This window comes from Acomys minous (genome assembly GCF_964271855.1).
Source record: "Acomys minous genome assembly, chromosome: 10".
Classification (NCBI taxonomy): domain Eukaryota; kingdom Metazoa; phylum Chordata; class Mammalia; order Rodentia; family Muridae; genus Acomys; species Acomys minous.
In genome coordinates, this window is record NC_140491.1 from 112,711,482 (window position 1) to 112,731,671 (window position 20,190).

Below are 20,190 nucleotides of genomic sequence, written 5' to 3' on the forward strand. Positions count from 1 at the left end.
TATTTTTCAGAACAGTGTAAATCAGGAGCCACATATTTCATATTAACAGAGAATTTCCTGCTGCAGGAACAATCATTTGATAAGACTATAGAGCTTCCACTTAGCCCTTATCTGGCATATGATCTTGAAACCATTTCTAGCAAATGCAACTACAAAAAACAAACCAGTGTCTACTGTCTAGCTGATTATGCAACAGAGCACAGACTCTGAGAAGAAACTATTTAGTATTCAAAAGTAGGAAGACAGGCACTCCTGCTGTTTCCCCAAATGCTGTAAAACCTAATACACAAGTACACCTGGGTCACTCGAAGGTGCTAATTACTAAAGCTGTGCTCATTTCCTGCTGTGGTCATTTTTTATGCCAGTTCTAAGGAACATTTTACTAAAGATGAAGGTCAAATGAACTGTCTGACAGTTTACAGCATCCTCTTTTCTCTCCTTTAGCATTAGCGTCACAAAATTCCATAGGCACTGGCAATAGGATTTCATTAGGTGAATAAAACAAGTTTCAACAAATGGTCTGATTCCCTGGGGGAACGGGAAACCTGTCAGATGGTCTACGAGGTCAACGCTGCTTTCCTAATAACTAAGGTATTATCTGCCCTCTCACTGCACTACTACCTACAATAACAGACAAGAGCAATGGAGTTAGATTGCTGCAATCTAACACAAATGAAGATGCCAAAATGCACCAGGAGTCAATGCTGCTTTCTGCCACACTTGCAGTTAGAGAAAAGGCCTATTTTGATTACAAATGTCCCTGATGAGGGTGAAAATACAAATTTTTATTACATCTCCATACTTGAACAACAACGTACACTTGTATTACAGACAGAGGAACCATGGTTACCTCAAGGACATGGTGGGGGAAACTGCCCGAGTTTAAGATAAAGTAGCAGCTTTTCAAATTTTTATTTGGGGGAAAAATAGGCAATCTCATTCATAGATGTTTTTAGGTATTTGACAAGCATTTTTCAAATGCAACAAAATAACACTCTCATTTATGTACAAAGTCTATCACAATACTTGTCCTTTTTCTAACTACGTCATATAAATGAAACCGGAGTGAGCTGCGGCAGGCAGAGCGCAGAATGACAGGGCCCACCTCCTAGTTGCCCAGGCACTACACAGTGCATAAAATACGTCATCTCATTAAGTTTTTTTGCTTAGTAATTATTTTTATTAAAATGTTACTTATATTAATGTATACCATTTTATTATTTTTAAATGAGTTAATATGTAAATATCCAAACACCAACAGATATAACTCTGAGAAACTGAAGCTCTATGGAGTCTAATTTTAAGGAGTATTAAGGGACCTCAAAACCACAGAGCTGAGAACTGCTGTAACCAAAAGCATAGCCCATGTACTGGCCAACTGCCTAGACCCTAATGGGACTCTCAAGCTTACACTAGAGGGGAATCATACCAGATACCCGGAAGAGGAAGGTGGACACCTTCTGGGGAAACTGTAGGGAAAGGAGTCCAAAAGCAACGACAGACGAATGGGCTTAAGAAACCGAAGTCTAAGCAGAAAGAATCAGTCCCGAGACAACGGAAAGTTTTTAAGGATTTGTATCGAAGAAGAGAAATCTGTTTGTGTGATCAGAATTTTGGTGTACTACACAGGACAGAAGACTTTCTAAGCCCTCTAAAGACAGCTAAAGCAGAGGATGTAGGTGACAGAGCTCAGCGACTCTCTGTGTGGCAGCTTCCAGAGTAATAAGCTGTCCTCAGGTAAAATCACATGCCAGAGTAAACAAAGCCAGACACCATCACAAGCACAGCTGACAAAATTGCCAGAGAAAACTACCCACGCCCGGGAAAACACTAACAGCTCCTGCTGTCTACATCCCTATGTGGCAATACCAAGTACCTGCCCTTCCTCTAGTACCCGACTCTTCTGTCAAACATAGTCTGTTCCAGGTCATCTAGCTGATAATGGCAAAGACAACACACCCAAAGTCTGTCTGAAGTTGCAAATTACAGCTCTACTGGCAGACAGCTCATCAGACACCGACACTGTGGTGATGTCATTAGAAGAAAGCAGTCCTGCCCTCAAGAGAAGATACAGTATGGATGCCATTTCCAACAGAGGACGGCACTTGGCTGTTTATCAGCTGTGTGGCACTGACTGTAGGTGTAGAAAAAGAGCCTAATAAAGGCCACTGGTAACCTATGAATATTGCTTAAGGCAGGTGAAACTTAAAGAAAAGGGATAAGAACCTATAGCTTGCAGAATGAATTTACCTCAGGAGCATACACTAAAAAGAAAGTTACCACATGAGAAGAAGCAAAGAGCAGGCTTCTGTGTGGGGACAGTCAGTGGCTATTAATATTCCTGCCAGTTTCATGGAACGATCTACACTGTTTCTACTGATCTATGCTATTTATCAAATTTTACATACCCTTTCTGATAGCCTTGTACTTCTCTTCATTCTCCATAAAATTAGGATCCATCTTGAAAACATCTTAAAAAATAGACAAGAAGTTAGGTGTTTACTCCTCGTTGGCACGTTGGTGCCCCACCTCCTGCTTGCCACAGCCTAGGCTTACTGAGAACATCTTCTGGATTGTAGTCATCCTCCAAGGGGAGCATATGTGTAAACTGATCATCCTCTTCCACTAAATCAAGTCCATCCAGAATAACAGGGTGGTCCTTGAATCCGTCCTTCCGCACCGCAAACATCACTTCAATCATGTACTGAACTCGTTTGTCGATCTCAGACTCGTGTAGGATGTTTCGCAGGCGTTCAAAGATAGCTGACGTTAAAAGGAAAGAGAGGACAGGAAAAAATTAATACTAGAATAAGGACAGATAAGAATACACAGCTGGGGGCTGGAGAAATGGCCCAGAGGTTAAGAGCACTGGCTACTCTTCCAGAGGTCCTGGGTTCAATTCCCAGCAACCACATGGTGGCTCACAACCATCTATGATGAGGTCTGGTGTCCTCTTCTGGTGAGCAGGCACACATGCAGCCAGAACGCTGTATATATAATAAATAAGTAAATCTTTTAAAAAACAAAACAAAACAAAAAAACACATAGCTAGGCAGTGGTGGTGCACTCCTTTAATCCCAGAACTCGGGAGGTAGCAGCAGGTGGACTTCTATGAGTTCAAGGCCAGCCTGGTCTAAAGAGCAAGTACAAGACAGATACACAGAGAAACCCTGCCTAGGAAAAAAGAAACCAAGGATGTATACTTACCATTGATTCCTCTTGGGGACACCTGGGTTAACTTGAGGCCACACTCCTTAAGGAAGCCAATAGCTACCTCTACGCTGTCATCTGTTGGTCTCTCCAGCAGCAAAGTGAGCATCTCCAGGCACAGAACCTCATGTGCCTTAACAGAATGCAGACACAAGAGGAGGCAAATTAGTTACACACAATTAACATACACTGGCAAGCTTTTAAACATAAGTTAGTATACTACAATGATCATAATACACACTGATAGTTTTTCTGTAAATTTCATCATGGATATATTAAAATTTATAATTTCTTAAACTCACCACACTGAAAAGAAAGAAGCGTTTGGTTTATGTCTACACGTAGATTATTTTTATGTATAAGAGGAAGTTGGATCCTTGGACTGAAGTTACAGATGGCTACGCGTACTAGGGATGGAACTCAGGTCCTATGAAAGAGCAAGTACTCTTAACCACCATCTCTCTAGCCTCAATCCTTTTTTTAAAATACCCTTTTCATGGTGGCAACTTTTTTATATCTGCTCCCAATTCAACCTATTATGCAATTCTACTAAATAGCAAATAGTCCTAAAGTTATATAAAAATTACATCATAAATCATAAATTACTGATGCTGTGTTATGACTATTTCCTTATTTATGTACATTCCTGGTGGCAGCAGAGGGAAGTAGGGCCTCATGCATGCCAGCCAAGCACATTAGCACTGAGCCACAGCCCTACCATATTTCTTCTTCATAGATCAAACTAACCACCTGGTCCATAGTTTAAAATTAACACTAAAGGTTCCTTTGTAGAATGAGAATAAAATTTAGCTAAAAGGCATTTATATAGATGTGCCATATATATCTTCATAAGCAAGGTGCTTCTCTGAAATGAGGAGTCTAAACCTCAAGTCAAGACAATATCTTTACACTGTAAAAAATTAGAAACCATACTACTCTCTGAGAGGTGTCTATGGGAGGAGAGGGGTTAGAGTCACACATCACTGCATGAAACTCTTTACATCTAATTGGAAGGTAAAAATAGTTAAGATCTTAACTGTTTGGTGGAATGACAAAAATCTCTAATAAACTAGTAATATTTCAAAATCAGAAATATACATGCTGCTACAGAAAGGTTAACTACTTTTCTGCTTCTAAGTAACCAATCATTAAAATCATATGGCAAATAATTAGGTTAAAATGTAGAATATTTCCAAGAACAGCATTAAAGAAATAAGACTGAGTGAGTTTAAACCCTTCCACACACACGGGCATTACAGTAAGAATGATGGTGGACATGGACGGCTTTGACTATACACACAGTTTTATTTTCAAGGCTGAGTAGAAGGCAAATATAATCCACAGAATAGTGGATGAATATAAAAATTAAAACCAAACAAAATGATATTATATTATATGCACTTAAAATAAATCAAAACTACTCTACCTAGTGTATTTCACAAATACATATCTGTAGGCAAAGTTTATAATGATCTCAGGAACATTCAGTATAAAGGAGAGGTAGAAATAAAGTTGCATGCACGCATTTTAAAAAGATGCCAATTATTTAATCTCCTATATTTCATAAACTGGCCCTAAATATAAATGTCTACAACATTAAGAAGAATTTTCTTTATGTCAATTTAATTTTTAATACTGATTAGAATTTTCAATTAACTTAAATGTTTCTGTTGTATGTGCACATAATCAGAGCTAAGCAAAACCTAACAAAATTATATAAAAATAAGTCTACCTCAACTTTCTATCTCTAAAAATTAATAAAACAAAAATAAAAATGTTCTATATGCTATTTTTAGGGAATGCATAAGTAACTTTAAAAGCAATTAACAGGGAGAAGTAGCTTGTTGGCAAAATGCTTGGCGAGCATGCAGGAAGCCCTAAGATGGGTCCTTAGAACTGTACAAACTGGACACAGTGGTGCACGGCTATAAGCCAAGCACTTAAGTCACAGAGGCAGGAGGATCAGAATTTGAAGAACATCCTGGACTTCACAGTGAGTTTATAGCCACCCTGGAGATGCAGGCAGGCAGGCAGGCTTAAACAAACAAAATCCATTTTGCTGATGTGATGATGGGTAAGGGATGAACAGCATGGGCCCTGAGCAATGTGCTCACCTACTGGTTCATGTGTTCTGCTGTGCAATAGGATGCACATCCATGGAGAGTCAATATTTAGTAAGTGACAAAATGCTAAATGCTAAATAAGTGAATAAACAAAAATAAAAAACTAAAAGATATGCATGACCACTGATGTACTCTCTTTTTAAAATGATAGATTTGTATTTTATTTCACATGCAGTGGTATTCTGCCTGTATGTGTAAGGGTTTTGGTTCCCCTAGAACTGGAATTACAACAGCTGTGAGCTGTCGTGATGGTGCTGGGAAATGAATCCAGGTCCTCTGCAAGAGCAGCCAGTGCTCTTAAGCACTGAGCCGTCTCTCCAGCCCCTGATGTACCTGCTGGCTACAAGCTGCGCACACTGCAGAGCCTATTTATTAGGTGGTCACGAGCAGCAGGCAGAGGAAGAAGTGGAGAGGACACAGCTTTACTCCTTTAGAAAAAAGAACTTAGTTCTATACTACATGGACTAACTTATAGCTCAGTAACCACAGAAAGTGTTGAGTCACATCCATCTGACAAAATTCCTTACAATACACAGATTTCTCTACATTTAAGAACACTGGGTGCATTTAAAACACTTACGACTGAAATGTCACTCAAGATGATCAAGACCATGGTCTTATGCCACTGAATTCAATCAGATTTAATTTAAATTAATTAATTAATTTTTTTTGAGATAGGGTTTCTTTGTGTAGCTTTGGCTGTCCTGGACTTGCTTTGTAGACCAGGCTGGCCTTGAAGTCCCAGACATCCGCCTGCCTCTGTCTCCCAAGTTCAACCAGGTTTTAAAGATAACTACTTACCACATTTTGGTTAATAAGATGTGCCACAAATTTTGAAGCAGTCAGGCAAAGTTGCTGAAAAGTAAAAGTAAGGACAGTTAACCAAAAAGCTATTACCAATTTTCCTATATTAATACACTCTACAGTGGATTACCACGCTCTTTAAAAGGGAACATGTGGGATACTTTTCTTATCCATCAGTAATATGCATGGCACAGCTATGACAGCTGTCAGTACACACAGTCAGTCATCATCTTAGCGGCCAGGGGTACGCAGAGAGTGAGCGGCTTACACAAGGCGCACACGAAAGGCGCTCGCTGCTGTGTAGAAGCCACCCGCTTACTTTTATTGACGCTGGCTCACTGACATTACCTCATGTGACAGTTTACTTACAAGCCCCTCACACACCTTATCATTCCTTCGATATCCCTTCCGAAAATTAAGAATGAGTCTCTTGAGGATTAATTCTCCAATCTGTGGGAACTTTGAGTTGATTATGGCCACCAGAGCTGCATAAACATGAGTGAAGATTGGAGACGCACTCTGTGCTTGCAGAACAGATCTGGACAGCAACCCTCTATTCAAAGCATAATAAAAATAAAGAGTCAATCAGTCAACGTATGAAAAACAAGTAAAACTATTCCTAGTCATGAATAGTAAAAAGTCATTCACAACTAAATCTTTCCTTGGAAAAGTTCACCTTGGTAATCAATTAAAAATGCTTTTATGAACACAAAATTGTACTTTTTTTGTAAAATAAAATGAGGATAAAAAAATGTCTCTCTAAATAAATTTCTCTTTTTCTTTTCACATTTTATCTAATCAGAGTGTAAGGAGGAGGAAAAGGGGAAAAACATGATCAAAATGTATAGTAGGAACAATTTTTAAAATAAATCAAACTCAAAAAAACAGACGAGTAAAAACAAACTTGCTGGACGAGTACAAAATTTAGACAATATAAGGCTTTTTGCCATGGGTCTGCCATTTGTATAAAGTAATTCTGTGGTGGGACACAGATTTGAGCTGTTTCCTTCTGTTGGTGTAGTTTGAGAGGAAAAGCTAAGGCTAAGGAGTGACCTGGGATGAAGTGACAGCACAGTGACGGGAAACACACCTTAAAATGGCCGTGCTTTTAAGATGCATTTGGTAAGGAGGAGAGGTGTACAGCAGGCTAATTTACATTACTCTGAGCAATACAGTGGCAGTGACTAGGCTGCCAGAAACTAGGGACCGCTGAGGAGGAAAAGAAGTGACCCTAGAATATACACAAGCCACCCAAGCCGCCTCCCTATGCCTGCCTGCTTTCCAGGGAAAGTGAGCAGAGCTTTGCCATCTCCAAGACAGTAGGAGGCTCTTGCCCAGCGTTGTGTTCCCCAACACGTTATACTTAGCTTAGTCCTATTTTTTAATGATTATAATCAAGGTAATGTGAAATCATACAACACAGCCCTCAGAGTTAAAAATAAGACAAGTGATATTTATTTCCATTGATTTATTCCTTTAAAAAAAGAAATCACCAACTGCTTGAGTTCAAATTCAAAATGATGATTCCCTTAATTTTTTTCAAATTTACTGTTCATCTTTCCCAGTCATCTCTCATTCTCACTTTGCTTTAATTAGAATAATGGGAACGAAGGACAAAACAACAAACTTAGAGGGAACACTAGCTCAACAGTGAGAGGAGTAGGCTACGCCAGCCTGCCATTCTACCCAGTGCTACGTGATACCCATCAGAATGCTCGTGCCATTTTTTAGGGGATAAGCATCTCCTAAAATTAATACAGAATATAAACAAATTCCAATAGCCAAGAAATTGTCAGCAAAAAGGAAAAAACAAGAGGCATCCTATTACCCAATTAAAAATCTACTACTACACAAAGCTATAATAATCAAAACAGCATGGTACTGGCACAAACTTTATAGAAACCAACACAGAACAGAACAGAGTAAATTCATACATATATACAGAGATAAATTCATACATTTATATTTGTTTTTTGACAAAAGCATCAAAATAAACAATTGTGTAGAAGTCGTCTGTTTAGTAGTGGTAGGAACCAGACGCCAGCATGCAGAATAGTAAGAACATACTTTAATCCTGTGCAACACACACAAAGCAACCCAAACTGATCGGTAAACAGAAAAACAGCATCTGTAGAACTGCTAGGGGGGAAGCCCCATAATATTTGTCTGGATTGATAAATTTTTAAACATAAATCCCAAACCACAAGTAACCCAAGAAAACTTGACACATGGGACTGCACTAATTTAAAAGGCTACTGGACAGCGCAAGAAACAATCAATGAAGTTGAGAGACAAATACAGAATGAGAGAAAGGGTCTGTAAACCATTTGTCTGATATGGAGCTAATATCCAAAATATCAACCAGGAGTAATAAACCATACAACCCAGTTTTGAAAATTGACAAAACATCTAAACAGACATTTCTCAAAACAATACACACAAACTGCCTTGTAGCATTAACTATCAGATGAATAGAGTAAAGCCACATGATATATCATCTCATACCTGGGTACAATGGCTGCCATAAAAATGAAGCTTTAACCCAAAACTTACCTTGCCTACAAAATGTGCAGGGATAAAGATAGAGCAGATATTGAGGGAACGTCCAACCAATGCCTGGTCAAACCCAAGACCCACCCCACGGGAGAGAGCCAACCCATGGCACTATTAATGATACTCTGTTTTGCTCACAGACAGGAGCCTGGCAGAGTTGTCCTCTGAGAGGGTTCATCCAGCAGCAATACAAAAAAGATGGCTGAGACTCAAAGCCAACTTTGGCCAATGCATAGAAGTCTTAGGGAAAAGTGCTGGGAAGGAGCAAAGGGCCTGGAGGTGACAGGAGCTCCACAAGAAGACCCGCAGAGCCAACTAACCAGGGCCTAGAGCGGCTTGCTGAGACGGAAGCAGCTTGCATGGACTGGACCTGGGCCCCCTACAGAGATGTAGCCAATAGACAGCTCAAGCTTCATGTGGGTTCTTTAGTCAGGGGAGTGGGGCTATCTCTGATATGGACTGTTGCCAGCTTTTTGGTTACTTCCCCCTGGCGGGACAGCCTTGCCAGGACACAGGGAAAAAGGACACTCTTAGTCCTGGTGACTTGATGAACTGGGGTGGATGGGAAGAGAGGCTCTTTTCAGAGGAATAGAGGAGGGATGGGGAGAGGGAGGGATGGCGGGACTGGGAAGTGAGGAGGGATGGGGCCACGACCAGGATGTAAAGTGAATAGATAGACAGACAGACAGACAGACAGACAGACAGAAGAAACTAGCTGGGTATGATGGCGCATGCCTTTAATCCCAGGACTCTTGGGAGGCAGAGGCGGGCAGATCTCTGTAAGGTCCAGGCCAGGCTGGTCTACAAAACAAGTTCAGGACAGCTAGGGCTACACAGAGAAAGCCTGTCTCGAGAAAGAAAAAAAAAGTAGAAGAGAAGAAAAAAATGACCAAAGACGAGTGTTTCCAGGATGCAGGGAATAGGGAACACTCATAGACTGTGAATAGGAATGCATAGGAATGCAGAGAGTAGGGAAACACCAAGCCTCGGAGCCACACAGCAATAGCCCCCTCTGACATCATCCACAAGAGCAAAATGGAGCCCCATGCCACTGACAGATTAACAATGACAATTCAGATACACACAATGGAACGCTATTCAGCTCTATGGAAGAAATCCTGACACTTCTGACAACACAGGATGTAATATCAGAGCATCATATTGCTAATAACAAGTTTATAAAAGTTTAATGTCAACTAAGAAAATTAAAGTGGTTTAAAATAGTATATCTTAATAATTATTATGCATCGTGGATTTAAATTATTAGTGACCTTTAGTAAATGTCTGCAAAACTATGACATGATATCAAAATCTCAAAGAGCACTAGCTTCATAAACCTTGAAATATGGTGTAAGTTATTTAATAAAAACTCCATTTCTAATAAACATTCACAAATACCTTTTAGATGAAGTAGTGTAACAAATCAGTGCTTACTATTCACAGAGATATTATGTTTCTTTGAAAAACTTACTATGAGACAAACAAGGCAAAGGACTAGTACTCACCTCCCTCTGACGATGTTTTCTTGAAGGAGCTCTTGGATAATTATACTTATATTGGAGATGTTGACCTTGTTGATGAGACCATTGATTGATTTCTTCAGGGCCTCCCAGCTCATCCTCTGGTATGCTAAGCTAAAATTACCAAAAAAGGCAAAGTCACGGGGACCTGGATGAGACACTCTGGTAGCGTCTGAAGGACCCGTCCGTCGAGGCTGCTACTCCAGAGCGGCACTGCTGAACGCGAGATGGCCTTACATGTGGGCATTTTAGCTTCACTTGAAATGTTTACACTTAATTTGATAATGCCCAAGATATTTTAAAGGGCCAAAACCAAAAAAAATCTATGGTTTTTATAATTATTTCTCTGTGGAATCTAACTTTGGATACAGGAAACTAGAGCCTTTTCCCCCTGTACACTTCTCTTGACGTCTAGTGAAACTAGCAGTCTTCCTGAAATGCATATAATAAAAGGATTACAATAGATACTCAAATAGATCTCAAAGCATGAAAAGAGTATGCTTGATACAGTGTGCTATGAGCATCTTCAGACATGAGATAACAATTCCAAATAGCATGGTCATATACAGTATTACATAGATTCCGTAGCATACTGATTGGGACTACACACTATAGTTACACTTCCAACAAAAAAATGCTAAAATTCAGTTGGGGACTAATAAAAATAAAATGCGTTTTCCCCATCCAGACTCTTGAACCAACTGCCTGAGGAAGGCTAGTGTAACAGAGTCCCTACCAAAAGGAGAGGGAGAACAGCGCAGTGGCTATTTAGGTCACTGACTTTGCCTAAAACTGCCAGTAAACAATGAGGGTAAGAGGCAGATCCGCAGACTAACAATTAGTATTTTGTTGTTGCTTCAAATCAACCAAACTCTTAGCTGCTCCTGGCCACACCTATGGCGGAGGTGACCCACCGTCTCACTCCACACACTTTGATATATCATCATCTCTGCAGAAACAGATCTGTGACTTGGTAACTAACGTAACCAGTAAGATTCTGTGGTGTGTAATCACAAGCCCCTACAGAACTGGGAGGCGTCAAGCACAATGACCGTTTCCCAGCTCAGGAGCTGTCACTCCTCCTCCATGGCTACCTGCGCCTTGTGCCCATGGGCACACTTCTACTGTGTATGAACTATTCCTACAGCCAATGAAACTGCATATGTTGAGACTCCTCTACCTACTGCACCGAAGATGCAATAATTCAATTAATAACTTTTTTTTCTTTAACAACTGAATGAACTGCTTTGGGCTGGACTGGGAAAAGTGAACACTTCTCATTAATTCTTCTAGTGCTACCTTTGTAAAACAAAATGCTTGAGTGATGATGAAGTTTGTATTAATGGAGGTCATCTCTAAAACTCTCCCAATATTACATTTCAATGATCACTGTCAAGTCCTATGACACACAACCAGAAACACAAGGACTTACTAAGTTCAATCTCCAAGTCCACATAAGAGATGCCCGGTACAGTGGTATCCATGAGAAGACGGAGACAGGTGCATCCCTGGGGCTAGTTGGCCCGCCAGCCTAACCTACTTGGCAAGTGTCAGGCCACTGAGAAACTCAGTCTCAAAAAGAAAAAGAAACACGGAACAATGCCTCAAAGCTGTCGTTTGGCTTCCAAACACGTGTCTACACGTGAGGACAGAAATATGCATGTGCACATGCACACAGAAACATTAGAAGTTATAAGTTAATATCACACCAAGCTGTATACAATGTTCCACAGGGGTTTCTGAAGTAAAAAAATACAAGAAGCCTGTAATTTGTGGTCTTTATCACAGCAAACTAAGCATATTCTTCAGAGCCAAAGCTGCCGACACTACTCTGTGCTGCGGTGAGAGAGGCTGCCTCTGCTCCGGAGCCGCAGCACACCAACACACCTGTTCTTATCTGTAATCTGCTCCTGCATCATCCTGAGCTTGGCGGGAGGAATGTAGGCTCCCCCGGTGCGCGTGAGCAACGGGTCCCGCTCATCCTTCTTCTTCTTCCATGTGGGCTCCTCCTGAGTAGAACTCTGGTCTACTGCCCGGTCCGGGCTCCTCCTTCCAGGAGATGGGGATTTCCGGGACCGTTTCCGATCTGTATCTCTTTCTCTGCGTTTTTCTCGGTCCCTACTTCTGTAAAGTGGGGTGGGGAGGTGAGGGGTGGAGAAAGCATAAAGTCATTCTAACAGTGAACTGCACCGAGACTGAGTGAGATTATAAGAGATGAAGGCTGAGGATGGAAGGGATCCCTTGCCACAGGGCTGAGGCTTTACGTAAGTTTTGGCCTGGAAACAAGCTGGAATGGGGTGGGGACATGATGACATTCCTCAACAAACGAGGACCACCTCATGCTGCAAAACTGAGCAGGGGCATCAAGACATAGTGAAGAATGCAGCATGGCAGTAGTTGATAGAAATGAGTCTAAGTCTGACTCAACTTTGGAAAGTCAATATCCTTTAAAATGTTCATTCTAGAGATGATGGAAAACATTAAGTTTCTAAGTAGGAGAAAGAGTGGCATGAAAATTAAGACAAACTGGTTGAGGTATATTTGGTAAACTGAGAAGAAACAAGTTTAGTTTCATAATATTAAAGTTAAGTATAATGTATTATAAAAACTTAAGAGTTAAAACTGTTGCTTGAAAGACTTGCTGTTTTTATCATAAGTTTCAGCAGCCCCTGGTTATTAAGACGATGTGGAAAGGACCATTTGCTATCTACAGTTACTCTTTCCTTCAATATGTGTTTATCTTTTCTTTAACACCTTTTAACATTCAGCTTTTTATTTTCTCTAGAAACATAAGGAACTTAGGAAAGACAACTCTTGCTGTTTTGCTCTTTCCTCAGAGAACAGTTTGTTCACTTAACTTTTAAAAAATATATTATCTTGAAGGTATTTCAAATTTAAGCCCCACTAGTCAGCAAGAGGGAAGTTGCAAACCCCACGTGGTCTGCATGCCGTGGTCTGCATGCTGCATGCTCCTGGAGAGCAGCCGCAGCAGGAAGTCCCCAGCGCCCCTTGACTGCCGAGAGAAGCTGGAATGCCCAACCGACACAGCCACTTCCCTACAGTGGCCTGGCTTGTTCTCACCGTGCAGATACTATCCAAACAGAAACAATTATGAAATAGTTTTGAACTATTAGCTTTTATATTTAAAGTAAAACCCAGTCTGCTGGCTTCACAGTATGACTAAGGGTCACGTGTGACTTTATTTTCCTAATCTGCACCAAATGTAAGGAGTTATACTCAAGTAACTAAGACAGAGGTTACAAAAACCTATGTGCTTTGGAGGCAAAATTAAGATCAATCTGTAGTATCAATTATCAACCAGAAAACTTGTTGGCTAGATGAACAGATTAGGCAAATTTTCCAAGGTTCAAATAAAAGTCATTTATTTAGAAAAAAAAAACCCAAACACCATAAATTAGGAGTTTCATTCTTAGTATTCCTCTGCTATACTACAAAGAAAAGAAAAACAAAAAACACTGTATCTGACAGCATACACTTTTTATTTAGTGTCATTCCTAAGCTTACTCATAGAATGCAATCCATGCAATCCAACATACAAACAGCACCTTGGCAGAGGTCAGACAGATCTAGGCTGCACAGTGTTTACTAAGCATTTTTAGGCATGGGTTTTTTTAGCCATAAGACAGTAATATCTACTGTGCACGTTTGGTACTTTAAGAGTTAATTCACATGGAGCCCTTCTTATAGGCCTGGCCTCTAAAGGCATGCAATCAGCACTAGATGCTTGCTTTAATCTTCATTTTTATTATACAAAGACAAGGAAATTGGGCTGGGGATGAGCTTGGATCCCCAGCACCATGCACACTGAGCATGACCGTGCATGCTGCAATCCCAGAGCTGAGAAGGTAGATGTCGGAGGATCAGAATCTCAGCTCAAGATCAGCCCAGGATATGTGAGACCCAGTCTCCGAAACAAAGCAAAACATGTGCCACATAAAGAAACACTCCTTTCCTGCAGCTGAGATCCAACACTCACCGTGACTCCCCGCTGTCATCGTGGGGGTACCCTCTTCTAGAGCGCTCATAGTCTGAGCGGTTGTAATCAGGGTAGTCTCGGCCCCGGGGGGAGCACTCTCTGTCCCGGGGGGAACGCTCTTGTTCTGCATATCTAACATGGAAGAGAAGCCAAGTTATACATTGAAAACAACTGTTACACTTGGAAATCAGGTATCAGTGATGAACAACAACTTAACCAACTGTTTTCACTAATGGCTCATTGCCCTGTTACATATCCACTGTCTGAATTACAAAAGCTTCCAGCATGGGCACAGCAAAACAACTCCCCAAATCAACCAGATTTACTAATCCTCAGTCATGTGCCCTTGGTGACGGAATAAACCTGGAAATTATACATAATGGGCAGAAAGAGGCTATTTTTACAGATACTTGCTTGTAGCTATACTATAATGAAACCAATATCAATCACTGTTTATTCGACGCTGCAGTACTGGGAACATTACGTAGACAAACAAGGACAGATCTCCCTCATCTATTGTTTGACTGTTAAACTCAATAAAAGCAGAGAAGATAATGAGAAGTTAGATGTATAACCTACATAGTAACATAATTTATGTTTCATCTACATATCTACAATTACTTTATACTTTTGTATATCTGGGGCTGACAGAGAGTAGGTGACTGGTGAGGGTAGTTAAGTGGCCACAAACCAGTCCTAAAGCAAAGATCCTGCAAGATATTTAGCCGACTGCAGTAGGAGCAAAGTGCACAGGCGTAAGGTATGTCTCCTTTGTAAATTATTTTAATGACCCTCACGTAGTGGCACAGCTGTAGTGCTAATAAGAATGCATGATTCACATTACTGGTACTATTTCTAGAATGCTATTTTAATAAAATTATGCTATAATGCAAATAAAAAGTTAACTATAAAAAGCGGTGTGACTGTATAAACAAGACATAACAGCAAAACCAGCACTTCATCATCCATCCTAAAATTAAGAATCAAAGAAGCCAGGTGCTGGTGGCACAGGCCTTTAATCCCAGCACTCAGGAGGCAGAGACAGGCGTATCTCTGAGCAGGAGGCAAGCCTGGTCTACAGAGTGAGTTCCAGGACAGACAGGGCTACACAGAGAAACCCTGTCTCCAAAAAGCAAAAAACAAAAATCCCACAAACAAAGAAACAAACGAACAAAAGAATAAAGAGAAGTAAACTATTTGCTAAACATGGAATTCACCCTGGGCACAGAGTGCAGTTACCTGTCTTCTGGGGAGGTGCTCCGGTGCTGTGAGTTGTGGCCCTCCCTTCTGTCGTGACCAGAGGAGTGCTTCCAAAGAGAAAATGAAGGAAGAAGAAATGTTTCAAGATTGGTTATGTTAAAAATATATACACAGTGATATCTATCTCAGCAAATCAATACTTTCAAATTTTTATTTCACTTAACTATTACTGTGTCTGTGGGAGTGTGAGCACGCATGTTCCACAGCACACCACACTGGAGGTCAAAAGACAAACTGGGAACCTAATCTCTCCTTTCATGAACTCCAGGGATTGATCCCAGGCTGCCAGGCTTGTTAGCCTTCAGAACATTTTTTAATCATAAGACGAATTCATGTTACCTAAAATCTGGGCTTTTAAAAAAATGTCTTTGTGGCCCAGCCAACTACAGGCCCACATGATACATCAGGCTCTGTGTCAAAAGACTGATTATTTATCAGATTTCACCAAGTAACACAATAGGGGGCTAAGGAGATGGGTCACAGCATAAAAATATTAACCATGTAAGCTTGACAGCCTGAGTTTAATTCTTAGGACCCATATAAAAAACTGGGTGCAGTAGGTGGCACATTCTGTAATTATGCACTCCTATGCCATGGGAGAGGTGGAGACCTAAGAAGTGGCCGGAAGTCCCCACTGGGAAGCACAGTGGCAAAATCAACAAGAGACCCTGCCTCAGAACATGAGACATCTCCTTCCCTCCCCCTCAGACACAACCACTAAATCCTAAGAAATAAGCAAGAAACACAATGAAACAGAATTGTTCACTATATATGATATAGGTTTCTATAAAACTTTATACCAAAGCTCAGGGCTGAAGTTGTCGCCCATTGCAGAGCATCTGCTCAGCTTACCTCAGCACCCTGGCTCCATCAACTCTCCATACCTCAAAACTTCCTAAGTCAAACATACACAAGATCTGCCACATTAAACAGATAATGTAAAATGTGGTATTTACTGATTATTTCTCATAAGCTGCAATTTTTCCTGTGTGGTCATTCAGAATGACACAAAATAGAGAAAGACTTGAGAAACTGAAGATCTTCACACTCAGGAATTAGTTGTTTTTTTTTTTTTTTTGCTTTGTTTATTCTAGAGATTTTATACAGATTAATATTAAACATATTAGACCATGTATGAAAAAAAAGAGGCTGACATAGTCCATTATCCTATCCACATTTTCTTTTCCAAAGTGAGGTAATTATTTTGACTACATTAGGAAGACAGACTCAATTCTGTGCTAATGATTTTTAACACATCTCCGCAACAGCTGTTGTGAAGAAGTCGTGAATCAGAAGGATTATGTAAATACGATCAAGTAACAAAGGACTGGCACACTACAGTACCATTAACATGAGAGCCTCGGGAGGGAACAATCACTGTGGCCCACAGCTTGGAATGATGATTTGCATGCAGTTTGGATAGTGATAGAGGTCAGTGAATTAAAAAAACAGTCGTAGGGATAATCCAAATATTAAGAATATACATTTCCCTTGTCATAGTTTTAGATTAAATCAATGCAACAGTTAAGGAAATAATAGTCAAAATTACTTTTAAAAAAATTCTTCTAATTTGTTAGCAAAATAAAATCATGTGAGACTGCTCAGTCATTCAGTGTAATGACCTAAGAAAGCAGAATAGGGAGGTGGTAGAGCAAGGGCCCAAGTTCAGTGGCCGTGAGCATCTCTAGGAGGTCCAGAGAAATCTTCAAGGAGGATGCAGAACATGGCTCCTGACACACTAGTGAATTGCTAATGGCCAATTCAAATGAGAGATGGGAGCAGACCGAATACAACTGGCCACTGAGTCTGAAGAACATGCTGGCTAACACCATCTAGTTCTTACCTAGTGCAGTGCCACAGAAGACCCCTAATGGCCACGAGAGGGACCACTAAAGAGGCAGCAGAAAGATCCTGAGAAGGCTGTGTGATCCTCTCCCTGTAAATGTTCAGTCTACAGATGAGTGCTTGCATAAGGCCCAAAGACAGTCCTCACAAGTGTCCTTTCTCCTGCTGATGCTGGCTCTTGACATTCTGTCAACTACCTACTGAGCCCTCAATAAATGAACCGTAGACTAGTAAACACAAACCCAAAAGAGCAGAATTCAGATCAACAAAGACCAGGCTGGTGAGCCCCCGTCAATGGAATCAGGTAAAAAGAGGCTGAGTGTCTCTTGAGCACAAGCCCAGAGGCTCTCACACCCTGGAGGATAGAAACGATGACAGAAGCAGCTTTGACAAGCACATACTATGTCCAGCCACGGAGTTCAGTCTACTTTTCTCTTTGAAGAAGTTTAGGGGTACAGAGCTAGTGGAGAAGTGGAAGGGATATGTGCATATACTTGTAATTAAATAAAAATACATCCTCCCTCTCACTAACAGCATGGCCCAGTAAACACTGCTGACTTCCCGAGACCCCTCCCAGGCAGACTTCTGAAAGCCCATGGGTTTACTCTTCCTCATTACTGCTCTGACCTCACATTCTACAAGTCTCTCCTCACCATTTGTTGCAGTCACACTAGAACAAGCTATGCACTTCCTGTTCCTCCTTTCTGGCACATTCTTCCCTCTAGATATCTACACAATTAGCTTCTAAGAAGTCTCTCCTCACGCGACTGACTACCTCCCTTCACAGTAGAGCCCGCGCTCACCTAACTATAAGCTGCACACATCGATGCCCTTAGGCTACGCTGCTCCCTCTCTCCACAGCGCAATCTTACAGGTACCGTTCTAACACACCACACAGCTTCTTTCCTAGCAAGTTTCTGACTGACTTTCGGCTTCCTCATCCCAGAAAGTGACACAATGATAAATCATTTTGTTCACTACCTTATTAAAAATCCTTAGAGGAGCCACTGCAATTTATGACTCACTCTTCATTTGCTGAATAAACAATGTCTAAAGTACAACAGAAAAGCCCACTTTCACATATGAACTAAGTGACATCAAAGAATCTACACTCCCTGAAGGAGGGAGCTACCTGCCCTGCACATCATCCAGGAAAGCACGCACCACGAGAATGATGTCATCACTGCTAACACTGGTGTTATTTCTTTCTTCACTTGTACACATTCAAATGATTCATGTGGAATCTCATGTACGTGATTGTATGTCTATACATGTATTATGTACATATGTACGCACACATTGTGCAGCTAGTGTGTCAACTTGACATACAAACTAGAATTATATGAAAGGAGGGAACTTCGACTGAGACCATGCCTCTATGAGAAGATCAGGCTATAAGGCATTGTCTTAATTAGTAATGATGGAGGAGGGCTCAGCCCATGTGGTAGAGCCATCCCTGGCTGGTGGTCCTGGGTCCTAGCAGGCTGGGCAGGACAGGGGGACAAGGCAGCTCCTGGATATAGATTCCTGCCCTGTTTGAGTTCCTGTCCTGACTTCCTGTGATGATGAACAGTTGTGTGGATATGTAAACTGAATAAAACCTTTCCTCCCCAAGTTGCTTAAATAATAGAAACCCTAAGGGAGACACCATTCACACACTAACTTGCCTACCAAGGTCTTAGGTTCAATCTCTAGGAGCATGCGCACACACAGGGGCACACGCGCACGTGCACATACACACCCGGAGGCGGGAGGTAGGGTGGAGAGTTGTGGTGTCAGAGTACGCATGGCATCTTTGTACTGTCTGACTCTAATGTTGCAATTCTATAAAAGCAGCTTTGTCTAAAGGACAAGCAGTAGCTGACTGCCAGCTTACACTTCTAGCTTAAGTTTCAAACACTTACTTTCGTGTGTGCCATACTAGTTTTCATTTTCTCGTGTCAACTGATGCGATAAACCAGACTCCACAAGTTTATTCAAGTAACAAGTACTCAATGGTCTGAACTCCTTGACACTTTCCTTTTTCTTTCTCCTAAAAAACAGTAACACAAGCTTGTTAACAATGATTAACAGTATGTACAATAATGGCATGTGTTTTCCACATAGCAGGCTCCCAATCACTTCATTTATCTTAATTAGTAATAGTAGATATAGTAATTGAATTTTTGAAAATTAAAAATTTAAATAGTTGCACAAAAGGATGCGTATCTCTAACATGTATTAGTAAAGAGTACAAAATCAAGAGAGCCAACAGAAGGCGTATTCTGACAGGACCAAAGTTAATTTAAAGGCAGAGCTCTTATAACACTATCACTGAAATGCCTCAGAAGGGGAACTTATGCTTAAATCAAATATTTTATGCAAAACAATAAACAGACCAAGGAAACAATACCCAATGTTTACATATCAATGATATAAATGAAAGACCAATGTTTGTGCAGAATCAATCATTGGAAATATTCTCCACATGGAAATATAATTTGGTAGACTGAGATATGTTTTAACCTGCTTTACTAAAGGCATAAGGCTTCAGATATATATGCACATTTAAAGGCAAAATATTTGGTTGAATAAACCTAAATATACACTAAATGCCTTCGGTGTGCATATGTGCATGTGTCTACATGTGTCTGGAGGCCACAAGACAGCCTTAGGTGTCTTTCCTCAGGCATTGTCCATCTTTTGTTTAATCCAGGGTCTCTCACTGCCTGGGAATTGCGAAGCAGGTAAGGCTGGTTTGCCTGTGAATCCCAGAGATTCCTCCTCTGTGCTGGGATTACAGGCAGGAGCTGCCCCGGCCAGCTTGCAAGGCTTTGTTAACTGAGCTTCTTCTCTCCAGTGGCTAATATGTCTAATATCCTTCTGCTGAATATAGTTT

General features: G+C 40.8%; 1 protein-coding gene across 1 annotated transcript in view; it reads right to left on the reverse strand.

Annotated features, from left to right (window-relative positions):
- The window catches only part of CWC22 (CWC22 spliceosome associated protein homolog), a 51,514-nt gene that overhangs the window by 20,710 nt on the left and 10,614 nt on the right, over window positions 1-20,190 (reverse strand). The window contains exons 2-11 of the mRNA XM_084799805.1: window positions 19,217-19,344; window positions 15,447-15,514; window positions 14,208-14,339; window positions 12,098-12,334; window positions 10,196-10,324; window positions 6,522-6,690; window positions 6,135-6,188; window positions 3,208-3,343; window positions 2,557-2,763; window positions 2,409-2,471 (exon numbers count right to left, since the gene is read on the reverse strand). Coding sequence (XP_084655931.1) covers window positions 2,409-2,471; window positions 2,557-2,763; window positions 3,208-3,343; window positions 6,135-6,188; window positions 6,522-6,690; window positions 10,196-10,324; window positions 12,098-12,334; window positions 14,208-14,339; window positions 15,447-15,514; window positions 19,217-19,243 — 1,222 coding nt within the window. The 5' untranslated portion in view covers window positions 19,244-19,344. The remainder of the gene's footprint in view (window positions 1-2,408; window positions 2,472-2,556; window positions 2,764-3,207; window positions 3,344-6,134; window positions 6,189-6,521; window positions 6,691-10,195; window positions 10,325-12,097; window positions 12,335-14,207; window positions 14,340-15,446; window positions 15,515-19,216; window positions 19,345-20,190) is intronic.